This window comes from Puma concolor, chromosome F2 (assembly GCF_028749965.1).
Source record: "Puma concolor isolate L17-30 chromosome F2, mPumCon1.1.hap2, whole genome shotgun sequence".
In the NCBI taxonomy this organism is placed as follows: domain Eukaryota; kingdom Metazoa; phylum Chordata; class Mammalia; order Carnivora; family Felidae; genus Puma; species Puma concolor.
Window position 1 is genome coordinate 61,236,812 of NC_141684.1, and position 12,754 is coordinate 61,249,565.

Consider the following 12,754-nt stretch of genomic DNA (forward strand, 5'->3'; position numbering starts at 1 on the left):
CACACTTAAGGAGTGGGGTGTTAGGTTTCACCTCCTTGACGACATAGTAGCTTCATAAATTACTTGGAATTCTTCTGCAGGAGATTTGTTTCTTATCTCGTTTCCTTATTTATTCCATCATTTATTTACATCAGTATGGGCTCACAGATAAATATTTTACCTTTGGGTTAGAATTCAAACTATTTTCTTGCTCGAGTTGCTCTGGCCATTGGGAGCTCTTACAGCTGGCTCCTGTTCCCTTTGTACCTCCAAAAGTTCTTTTTGTCTGGGGGTTTGCTGTTAGCACTTCCTTACTTCCTGGCACAAGATGCTCCAGGTTCATCTGTCCTATCTCCTGTCCCAGTGTCAGATTCAGGCCATTTCTCCAAAGAGCGCTGGTTCCCTTTATTAAGAAATGGTATTAGAAACCAAGCCTCCAGTGCTAGGTTACTACGTAGGGTTACACTGCTTCTGTGCCCTTTCGTCTAACAGAATAAGTAAATGAATATATACTAACTAACCTGTGTCTAAACATGTATAGAAATATGCATAAACATTTCTATATGTAATCATTGTTAAAAGAAAACCACAGGCCCAAAATGGTGTCACTCAGGCTAAGTCCCCAAACTGGGCTTACCACCAAATCTGGCTGCACTTTCAACCTTCCCCAAATAGTCTAAACCGGTTGGTAGGAATTTTGTGACTGGAGCCAAAAAGTGCCAAATGGGCCTTCTCCATCCTCCAAAGAAGGATGAGGTAATCTGCGTTAAGACGCCTGCTGTTCCTCCTAAAGGGAATGGACCTAGACTGGAACAATCCTTTTCTTTTGCTTATAACTTTCTTGCCCTGCCCTCCTTCCTATAAAAATCTTCCATTTTGTACAACTTCTCCACCCTCCTCCCCGCTTGGCTGGGTGGGATGCTGCCCAATTCATGAAATTGTTTAATAAAGCCAATTGGATCCACAAATTTACCCAATGAATGATGTTTCTTAACACCATTTATGCCTGTATTGAGCCAAACAGGAGCTGATACTAATGTTTACAACTCAAATTCATTAATACACAGATAATCCTACCTTTCTCCCCAAAGTGGACTTTTTAAATAATTTTAAGTATAACGAACTGGCTTCATTTCAGGATTTAACTTTCTAATTAATGGTAATTAACCGTGGCTCTAGAGCTATCTGACACAGTCAGTATATGGAAAGGTTCTTGGAGCGGAAGATAAGGCACAGGTGTGGAACATTCCTTTTAACCTACCAACACTTTAGACTGCTTGACTAGTCCACTCCTCTATAAACTAAGATTACCTGCCTAATTTACGGGATGACCATGAAGATGAAATGTGTCGATACTGTTTTTCTGAAGTGTTTAATTTTATATTAAATACCAGCGTATCTTTCTGTTCTCATTGAAAAAGCCAGTCTTCTCTGAATCTGTTTTTGTCCATCGCTTACAGACTGTGTTGTGCAGGCAGTAAATTTCATTGACAGTTACTTTTATTCTTCAGGCAACCAAGCCAAATGAGATTTAAAAAGCTCACAAATTAATAGAAAACACTGATGCCTGGGTCACTTGGAGGCCACTGTGACCGCTTTATAAATGCCATCACAGGAATACCTGAGTCGATAAAAACAAAAAATACAAGCGCCAAAGGAGAAAAAGGACTTGAGACGCTGGGCAATTTTATACATTTTAACTCGTTTGATCCTGCATCAATTCTAAATGGCGGTCTAATTCTAATTCTCTCTTTACTGAAGAGAAAAACAGAATCTGAGAAAAACTGAGAAGCTGCAAACAGGCGGGTGCGGAATTCGAACCAACTTCAACTCAGAGCCTCGGGTCTTGCGCCGCAGCAGCCCGGGTCCCCCGACCCCCCAGGGGTACTGCGCTGCAAACTGGGCTTTGACAGCTCGCAGAGGTTCCCGCCCCGCTCCGCGTCGTCGCCCCCGGCCTCAGCGCAGCCCCGAACCCGGCGCGCCCAGCACTCACCCTCTGCGCTGTCGCGGGTCCGGTGGAAGTCCTCAGAGCGGCCGTCGCGGAAGGCCCGGCAAAGAGAGAGGCAGAGGAAATCGAGCATCCAGCCAGCAGCGACTGCCTCAGCCTCGGCCACTAGGCCCGGGTCTTCCTCTTCCTCTGGGACCCCCACTTGCACCTGGCATTCCAGTAGTTCCTGGCACTCAAACTGCTCCTGATCATCTCTCGGCGTTTCTGCCATTCGCTCTTCCGGGGGCTCCGCGTCCTCCCCGTCCGCACGCCCCCGCGGGCTCGGAGCCGCCAAGGCACCATTTTCCGCCATGTTAAATCACTCGCGCGAGTCCGCCCCCGCCCCAGGCGCCGAGCGACGATTGGCTAGTGCGGGAGGGCCCTGGGCGGTGCCTCGAAAGGTCTCTTCCGCCGGCGGGAAACCACCAATCACACCGCCAGGGTGGGCGAGCGACTTAAGCCTTGCATTTGATTGGCCGAGGCCTGCTCCCGATTCAGGATGTTGAATTCCCCGCCACGCTGCAGCCGGGCTTTGTTGGTAAACTGGACTACTACGGACTGGGCGACTAGTGAGGTTAGGAGGCGAGGAGCCTGATAAAGGCAACATTGCTTTATACTCCTGATAAAATGCAACATTGACGGCAACAGCAACACGGTTAGTTAAAATAGAAAGCATTTTACCCGCAGTGTACTTCAAAAAGGTAGGTAATTAGAACTTGTCACCGTTATCCACGCCTAACACTTTAGGCGGTAGTATTCACTTAACACAATACGTGATCACCAACCAAAACCGTTACAACGGACTTACATCCAAGCCTCTCCAACCTTAGCGTGCATCACAATCAGCTCGGGGGTTTGTTAAAACGTAATTGCTAAGCTTCATGCCCAGAGTTTCTGTTCTGTAGGTCTGGATGGAGGTCCTTGAATTTGCAAGTATAACAAGTTCCCAGATGATGCTAGGTTGCTTGTCTGGGGACCACATTTTGAGGATCACTACTCTGGAAAGAGTATATTACTATGGAAATGAATTTAATTAGGGTCTTAAATAGATATACAGGTCAGCTTGTACAACACTAAGTGAATGATTATTTTGAACTTTGAAACTTAGAGCATAAGAGGTGATGGGGGGCCTCTAGTTATGTTCTGTTTCTCTATGTGGGTGATAGTTACTTTTGAACATGATTTATGCACGTTTCAATATTCAATATGAATAAAAAGTTTACTTTAAAACCCTTTATAACACATCCAACATTATCAGTCCTTTATGTGTTTTAATTTTACACACAGTTTAAATGTTGAGTCATTTAAAGCACAATATTGCAGCGGTTAAGAATGCCTAGGTTGGAATGTCCCCTACCAGTTATCCACTAGCTGGGTGACCTTGAAGGAATTATATCTCAATTTTCTTTTCTGTATATTGGGTATAATAATAATAGCCTCATCAAAGGCTTGTTGGGAAGATTAAAAGACTTGACAAATATAAAGAATTTAAAACGAAACCAGGTACATAATAAGTGCTCAATATTAGCTGGAAAAGCAGGGCATTTGTACTATCTGGAAAGAGAGTCATGAGTCAGACGGGAATGCACCTTCAAGCTCTAATGGCCCTATAGAAGGTAAGTCCTGCTTGCAAACAATGGGGAACAGGGTCTAAGGGAGTAAGGGTTAAGGTACATTATGAACATAGCAAACAAACACTGGGTTTCCAAACTGAAACTTTTTTTTGCCATGCAAGGCTCTCACGTGGAGCCTGCTTCTCCTTCCTTTCCTCCAAGCCTCCTCTTCTTCCCAGCTGGAGTTAAGGGTTATTCTTAAGTGTATCGCCAATTTATTCAAAGCCACAAAGTAAACATATTTTTCTATGAAATCAATTTACTGAAAGATTCAGGGAAGTGAAACATTTTTTACTATTTAAAGCAATGGTGTATAATGAAATGAGGTGAAGAATTTCATTAAGATTTAATCCTAATCAGCAACAAAATTTTAGTTTGGGGCTACATCCAGCTATATACTACATTCTCTGTCTTCTTCCCTTGCTGGTATTTCACTGAAGAGAATTTAAGAAGCGCTGGCCTAATAGGGTGGGTCAAAAGTTATTTTAAAATTTTATCCCAACAGAAAGTCAGTAATACAGAGTTTTATTGGGTTGTGGGCCAGAAAATAGGCCTGCAGGAGGAGGTCTCTCAGAAAAAAAAAAAAAATTTCTTAATTTTTTAAACCTGCCCATCAACAACAACATGGATGGTAGGTTTGTTCCTGTAAATAATACTTTGACATCACTATGATCAGAAAACTCAGCTGTAATAAGTATGAAGTACCTACAATAAAACTTATAATACATAAAGTCCCAATAACACTTTAGCCATATTTAATTTAATGGTATGATAGATAATTCAAACACATGGCATTTCAGGAAAACTTATGCAATTCGTAAACATTCTGAGATGGTGCTTTTTTTCTTTTTTTCTGGCAGGAAAGTTCATAATGTATCATTTCCTTCGGGACTGCTTTCAAGGTGATGGATTCTAGTAATCTGAGGTGAGGGAATGGGTGAGTGGGGAGAAAATCATGAGTGCGGGTAATATTAGAAGATTATGTTTCTTGCAAACTTGAGTATATGGCCTGAGATCCATAACTGCTACAATTATCTTCAGCTAAAAGGCTGTTTATTAGGGGAGGGATTTGATTTGTTTTGTGATGTTCTTAAGAGCACATCATGATCTTACTTACAGACCTTGCTCTATTTACAGTGGGGTTATGCCCCAATAAAACTATCATAGGTGGGAAATACTGTAAGTCAAAAATGCATTTAATACATGTAACCTACTGAACATCACAGCATAGCCTAGCCTACCTTAAATGTGTTCAGAACACTTACATTAGCCTACAGTTGGGCAAAATCATCTAATACAGAGCCTATTTTATAAGAAGGTGTTGAATATCTTATGCAATTTACCGAATACTGTACTGACAGTGGAAAACAGAACAGTTGTAAGTATATTGGTTGTCTACCCTTGTGATCATGTGGCTGACAGGGAGCTGCAGCTTGCTGCTGCCGCCAGTATCGTGAGAGAATATCTTATCAAATACGGCTAGTGGGAAGAGATCAAAAGTCAAAATTCAAAGTATGGTTTCCACTGATTCACACCACCAAGAAGTTGAAAAATTGTAAGTCAAACCACTGTAAGTTGGGGATTATTGTAGGTACTTTTGAAACATTCTTTTTTTTTTTTTAAACTAAGTACCCGGTGTGTGATGTGTATTTGCCTAAAATGGGGTGTGGTAAACATAAAGATGTTATCCTTCTCCTTAAAGAGTTATAGTCCAGTTGGGACACACTCATGCACATATATACCCACCGTACATAAACATCAGACTAATGAGTGATGCTTATAAAAACCCTAGTAGGCGTTTGGTTGAGGGAAAGCATCTAAGCCAAAGAGATTTTGGTAAGAAATTTGAGCAGAGGTGCTTAGTATCCTTGCAGGCACAGAGGACAGAAGAGAGATCTGGGTGCAAACTAGGTTCTTTTTTAAAAGTAAGTTTAGGGAGGGGCGCCTGGATGGCTCAGTCAGTTGAGCATTGACTTCGGCTCAGGTTATGAACTTGTGTTTCTTGAGTTCAAGCCTGCATCAGGCTCTGTGCTGACAGCCTGGAGCCTGCTTGGATTCTGTGTCTCCCTCTCTCTCTGCCTCTCCCATGCTCTCAAAAATAAATAAATATTTATTAAAAAAAGAAGTAAGTTTAGGGAGCCTAAAACACTAGTTTTACTGTCCTCACAAATAGTTCTCAACCTCAGTTGTGCGTCAGATTTTCTCATTGGGCTGAGGGAAACTTCATATTCACTAAATCAGAATTTCTAGGGGCAAGGTTTGAACATTTGGGTTTTTCAAAATTTCCCCAGTTGATTCCAATACAGAAACAGGTTGATAGCTACTGAACCGCACAAATAAAATGATAATAGATAAGTGCCAGATTTCGACTCCACTTGGAGGTAGTGGGCACTATAGGTAAATATGTAAGTATACATACACATATGCATATACATATACATATATATGCGCACACATATGCACATATATATGTACTATATATGTGTACACATATATACATATATACAGACACCATAATTCCAGTAAAGAAGCACACTCTTACTTATGAAGACTTCTTCCTTAGTCAGAATCAAATTAATATCAAGGACTAAAAGAATATTTAGAACTAAAATGAAGCAGGTTTCAGGAAGGAACATATTTTAGGCAATTCTTATTCTTTAGTGATTTAAAAATATTTAGAAGATCTTTCTAACCCCTTGAGATATTTTAGGAGGTATTATGTGCTTTTCAGGATTAGCGTGCGACATGACTGACAGAATGCAGGCACCACCCAGGTGCTAGTTCACCCTGCAAGGAAATGCAGTGGGTTAAATGCTGAATGTCCAGTATTGACTCCCCATGATCATTGTATTTTATTGCTTTATTTAAAAAAAAAAAAAGCAACCTTCTGGTGTATGTCTTTAACAAGTCATTGGTTAGCTAATATTTTTAATAAAAATGAATCTACCAAAAGTGAAAGCAATAACTTGTGTGGGTGCAAAAGAAAATGACTGTAAACAGCTGGGGACCAGAGGAAGAATCCTGTTTCTAACTATTTCCTCCAGAAACAAACCAACTCTGGATAAAACAATGTATCTGGTGATGTGTTCTACCCTGGATGGAAAAATAAGGGAAAATCTCTTGACTGCAACACTAAGAAATAAATTGTTTGGTCAGCTTCTATTTATTAAAGCAGTGTATGAGCTACATATTTTTATTTATTCATTTATTTATTTATTTAAAAAAAATTTTTTTTCAACGTTTATTTATTTTTAGGACACAGAGAGACAGAACATGAACGGGGGAGGGGCAGAGAGAGAGGGAGACACAGAATCGGAAACAGGCTCCAGGCTCTGAGCCATCAGCCCAGAGCCTGACGCGGGGCTCGAACTCCCGGACCGCGAGATCGTGACCTGGCTGAAGTCGGACGTTTAACCGACTGCGCCACTCAGGCGCCCTGAGCTACATATTTTTAATTTTCTAGGAGACACATTTTAAAAAATAAAAAGAGGTGAAATTCATTTTATTATTTTCTTATGTTTATTTATTTTTGAAAGAGAGAGACAGAGCATGAGCCGGGTAGGGGCAGAGACAGAGGGAGACACAGAATCTGAAGCAGGCTCCAGGCTCTGCACTGTAAGCATAGAGCCTGATCCGGGGTTCGAACCCACGAACTGTGAGATCATGACCTGAGCCGAAGTCGGATGTTTAACCGACTGAGCCACCTATGAAATTCATTTTAATACGATAATTTATTTAATTCAATATATCCAAAATATTGTTTTAACATGTAATCAGTATAAAAAATCACTGAGATATTTTATATTTTTAAAATGTCTTCAAAATTCTATGTATATTTTACATTTACACGCATATCAATTTGGAGTAGCCACATTTCAATTTCTCAAATAGCCAAATATGGCTAGTGGCTACTGTATAGGACAGCACAGTATGATGCAGCTGGGATTTCAGGCTCTGAATTCAGAAAGACCTAGATTTGAATTTTTTCTCCGCTAATTTCTAACTCTTTACCCTTGAGCAAATTGATTAACCCCTCAACACTTAACTCCTATATGTTAAGAATTACGACACCTGCTTTAAAGAGATGCTTGATGAATCAAGGACTCCGTAAATAGTCTTAGTTGTTGGTAGTTTTATCTGTTATTTTCCCACTGTGCCAAGTGAAAAGAGGATCTGTTTCAATCTACCTCTTTCACTGAGGAGGTTTGTGAGACCTTGGGCATGATTCTTTACTTCTTTGTGCCTCTTTCTTTCTCTGTCTTACAGAGAAATAATGGTATTGCAAATGGGGAAAAGTTTTTCCTCAACCCTCTTAGGGTCCCTGGCTGTGTCTGAAAATTAAACTGACAATGACAGATTCATAGGAGAAAATGATACAAATTTTATTGAATTTTTACGTGTACAGGGGAGCCTCCACAAGAGAATGAAGAGCCAAAGAAGTGACCAGAGTAGGAAGGTTTTATACCTTTTAGATGAAGAAACAGTCATTTTGTGAAGTTTGGGCGGGAGGTAGTAGATGGTGAAGAAGTGTCTAGGAAGATAAAGGTTGGTTTAACAAGGTTTGTTTATATAGACTTCTTGGCCCCAAATTCCTGGTCTCTAGTGATGTCTTCCCTCCTCCTGGCGTAGGGAGGGTACGTTTCACATGGGAGTTTTATGGCCTGTTTCAGGGAAAAAGAGTGATGGAGGCCAGAGTGACCTTCCTGGTTCTGCCATTTACACAAAACTTTTTAAGCTTAAGGTATTTAACGTGCCCAGGTGCCACATTTTGGGGTAGTGTGTCCTGAACCCCATCACTGTGTAGCTCAGAGAGCTGGCATGAGGGTTAAGTGGGATAATATATGTGCAAATATTCACAAACCCTCAATAAACATTTCCCAAAGTGGAGCTAGAGACATTCCACGTTGGCCCAATTTGTGATTTAAAATCACTTAGGTTGTGGTGGTAGTTACATGATTGTATAAAAACTCATAAAATTGTATTCCTAAAATGGTTGGATTTTACTGCTTATAAATTACTCCCCAAAATCTCAATTAAAAAAACAATTTGGAGGGGCGCCTGGGTGGCTCAGTCGGTTAAGCGTCCGACTTCAGCTCAGGTCATGATCTCACGGTCCGTGAGTTCGAGCCCCCTGTCGGGCTCTGTGCTGACAGCTCAGAGCCTGGAGCCTGCTTCGGATTCTGTGTCTCGCTCTCTCTCTGCCCCTCCCCTGCTCATGCTCTGTCTCTTTCTGTCTCAAAAATAAATAAAAACATTAAAAAAAATAATTTGGGAAATTCCTGGTTTTAAAAAAGTTAGTTTTCTTTTCCATTAACTTCTCAGAGCCACATACTAAATGCAAACATTAATGTGGACTATGAACTTCTGAGTGAAACATCACAGACAGCATGTCTCATAATTGATCATTGCACTCATTTTTCACAGGATGTTCTGTATAATTATTGTACCAACAAACATGCTTTGCCACTCTAAACTGCCATACAGATATATGCAGATACCAGCTATTAAGATTATTTCCTGATACCCATGGTGCATGGGTAGCTCAGTCAGTTAAGTGTCCAACTCTTGATTCAAGCTCAGGTCATGATCTCACGGTTCATGAGATGGAACCTGTGTTGGGCTCTGCACCAGGCATGGAGTTTGCTTGGGATTCTCTCTCTCTCTCTGTCTCTCTCTCTCTCTCTCTCTTTCCCTCCCTTTTCCTTCCCTCACCTCTCTCTCTCTCTCAACAAAAACAAAAAAGATTATTCTGTGATACCTAAGAGTTATGGAAAACTCAACATCACAGACCAATTGATCACACCCTCCTCCTGATACATTTTCTTTATTGGACTTGCAGGCTGTCATCCCTTTCTAGTTTTCCTCATACTTACTAGCCACTTGTCAGTATTCCTGTTGGCTATTCCATGTCTTGCTAAACTCTAAATGTTGGAAAAACCTCATCCTCAGCTTTGAACCTCTTCTTGATTCTCACTATATTCATTCTCATTGATCTCCTTTTCTCCTGTTTTATTTTTTTAAGGTTATTTATTTATTTTGAAAGATACAGAGACACTGTGAGTAGGGGAGGGACAGAGAGAGAGAGAGAGAGAGAGAGAGAGAGAGAGACAGAGAGAGAGAGAGAGAGAGAGAGAGAGAGAGAGGATCCCAAAAAGGCTCCACACTGTCAGTGCAGAGCCCTATGCGGGGCTCAAACTCACAAAACCATGAGATCATGACCTGAGCCGAAACTGAGATTTGGACGCTTAACCAAGTGAGCCACCCAGGTGCCCCTTTTCCTCGTGTTGTTTAAGGTCATTTAGATCTTGTTGAGATTCAGACGTAAGTCTCCCTCCCCAACATTTCTGCTGAGCTACCCCATACCACTGCTTGGATTGCATGCATCTAAATTTGACAAGTCTGTATATAACCCCACTCTATCAAACAAGACCCACCCCTCATCTTCCCCCTGATGGGTTTCAGGGCAGGCCACCCTAAAATATGCCACTTTGATTACTGATTATTGATATTATTTTGATTGATATTGATTATTTAAAATTAAAGTTACTTAAGAAACAGCTGATACAAGAAGGACACTCTGACCCTTCTCTGTTCCCCTAAAAGTAGGAAATAAATTCCCATGCGAAGGGCACCCTCCTGCACCTGGAGGGTAAGAGGTATCCCTATCGCCAGAGATAGGGAATTCAGGACCAGGAAGACTGTATAAACAAACCCTGTTACTTCTTTATCAATTTCCTCCATCAAGCCCAAACTCCTTGTCTTGTCAGTTTTTCACAAATTTATTATTTCTTTGTCTAAAAGATGCCCACTTTGGTCACTTCTCTGTCCTATTTTTGTGAGCTCCCGCACATACAAGATTAAATTTTTCTCCTGTTAATCTGCCTTACGTCAATTTAATTATTAGAACAGCCAAAGAAACTAGGAGAGAAGAAAGAGTGTTCCTCCCCTACACCTCAGTAAATGGCAGTTCCACACACTTAGCTAATTAACTGGGCCCCAAACACAGGCTTCATCCTTAATTCCTTTCTTTACCACACACAACACTTGTAGTCCTTCAATAGGTTGGCTCAGCTCTACTTTCATAATAGATCCAGACTGTGACGACTAACCATAGTCTTCATCTCCACCTTCAGTCACGTAGTCATCATCTCATTTGGACCCCAGTAGCTTCCCAATGGATCTCTTTGCTTTTACCCCAATCTTTTGTTTTCCCACCTGCTCAAATCTATAATGGTTTGTGATCACTCTTTTAAAAAAAATTTTTTTTTAATGTTTGTTTACTTTTCAGACAGAGACCGAGCATGAGCAGGGGAGAGGCAGAGAGAGAGGGAGACACAGAATCCAAAGCAGACTCCAGGCTCTGAGCTGTCAACACAGAGCCCGACATGGGGCTCGAGCTCACAGACTGTGAGATCATGACCTGAGCTGAAGTCGGACGCTCAACTGACTGAGCCACCCAGGCACCCCTGATTTGTGGTCACTCTTAGAGTGAAGTCCAAACTCCTTACTAAGGACTAAGATGCATTATATGACCTTGTTTCTACTTATGTTTCTAACCATAGCTCCTGCAAACTCTGCCCATTGCTCACTCTTGCCTCGGGGCCTTTGCGCTTGCTGTTCCCTCTGACCTGATTGTTCTCTCAAATAACTGCATAGATCTCTTGGTAACCCATTTCATTCAAATGCCACCTTCTTCAGAGAAGCTTTCTTTTTTTTTTTTAAGTTTTTATTTAAATTCCAGTGAACATACAGTGAACTAATATTAGTTTCAGGTGTACAATTTAGTGATTCAATACTTACATACAACACCTGGTGTTCATCACAACAATTGCACTCCTTAATCCCCATCACCTACTTAAGCCATCCCCTCATCCACCTCCCCTCTGCTAACCATCTGTTCTCTGTAGTTAAGAGTCTGTTTCTTGGTTTGCCTATCTTTTCTTCCCCTGTGATCATATTTGTTGTTGTTGTTTCTTAAATTCCACATATGAGTGAATCCATACGGTGTTTGTTTTTCTCTGACTGACTTATTTCACTTAGCATAATGCCCTCCAGCTCCATCCACATTATACACAAAAATAAATTCAAAATGGATTAAAGACCTAAATGTGAGACATGAAACCATTCGAATCCTGGAGGAGAACACAGGCAGTGACCTCTTTGACATCGGCCACACTAGATACATCTCTTGAGGCAAGGGAAACAAAACCAAAAATAAACTATTGGGACTTGAGAGAAGCTTTCCTTGACCAATCTAAATATCTCTCATCTGCAATACTCTGCATAGCATGTATCACTAACTGATCGTATTTGTATTTTAGGTTTTCCTTTGTGAGTTTCTTTCATTAAAACATAAGATTTATGAGGGAAGGTATTTTGTCTGTCTTGTCCACTACTGTATTCCTAATGCTTAGAAAAATCCCTGTCACATGGTAGGTGTTCAATCAGTACTTATTGAGTCAATGTATGTTGCAGTTTTCTTAGACATGACTAGAAGAAATTGATATCCAAAAGAATAGAAAACATTCTTACCATTGAGATTTATAGAATTTGAAAACTTCAGCTATTAAGTACTAAATAATACTCTAACATTTATTGCATGTATTCAGAAAAAACCCAGAGCCTTCCAATTCTGTCCTTACCCCCTTTCTCTTCAGGAGGTCAGAGCAAGTTCCATCAGCTAGATACTGATGATGATGATGATGTTGATGTCAACCATACCTAATATTTATTGCATGTTTAATGGGTGCTGGGGACTTTCCTAAGGGCATTGTATGCATGGTCTCATTTAATCTTCCAGCAAGTTTATTAGGTAGATACTATTATGATCCTATGGTTTTATAGAGGTTGGGCCTGCAGCACAGAGGGTTGTTAACTCACCCATGACTGGTAAGTGAGCTAGCTACTGAGTAAGATTAGGGACCCAGGACCTGAAACCGGGTACTGTGACCCCATGCTATTCCCGCTTATCCCTAGAAGTCTCCCTCTAGGGGAGCAGACATGAACCAGAGTCGATTTTCTTTGTCACTTTTACTTAGGCCTGGAGGTCTACTTCCCCTTTCTCTCTGCTAAAGAATTAAAGCCAAAAGCTCTCATGCATATCAACTTTTGCAAATAAGTGCATAGCACTGCTAGACGCTCCTATTTAATGACTCAGGATGTCACAGCACATTAA

The 12,754-nt window shown here is 40.9% G+C and overlaps 1 protein-coding gene and 1 long non-coding RNA gene across 6 annotated transcripts in view; one reads left to right on the plus strand and one right to left on the minus strand.

Moving 5' to 3' along the window:
• Positions 1-2,315, minus strand: part of TERF1 (telomeric repeat binding factor 1) — a 34,329-nt gene extending 32,014 nt beyond the window's left edge. For 2 of the 4 annotated variants that reach the window (XM_086695335.1, XM_086695333.1), the window contains exon 1: positions 1,973-2,312. In XM_086695335.1, coding sequence (XP_086551461.1) covers positions 1,973-2,279 — 307 coding nt within the window. In that variant the 5' untranslated portion in view covers positions 2,280-2,312. Of the gene's footprint in view, positions 1-1,972 lie in introns of all 4 variants that reach the window. The other 2 variants (XM_086695334.1, XM_086695336.1) reach the window with 2 other exon arrangements.
• A 158-nt stretch (positions 2,316-2,473) lies between these two features.
• Positions 2,474-12,754, plus strand: part of LOC147572052 (uncharacterized) — a 79,354-nt gene continuing 69,073 nt past the window's right edge. For both annotated transcript variants that reach the window (XR_015246959.1, XR_015246958.1), the window contains exons 1-2: positions 2,474-2,667; positions 4,440-4,516. This is a non-coding gene — a long non-coding RNA (uncharacterized LOC147572052). The remainder of the gene's footprint in view (positions 2,668-4,439; positions 4,517-12,754) is intronic.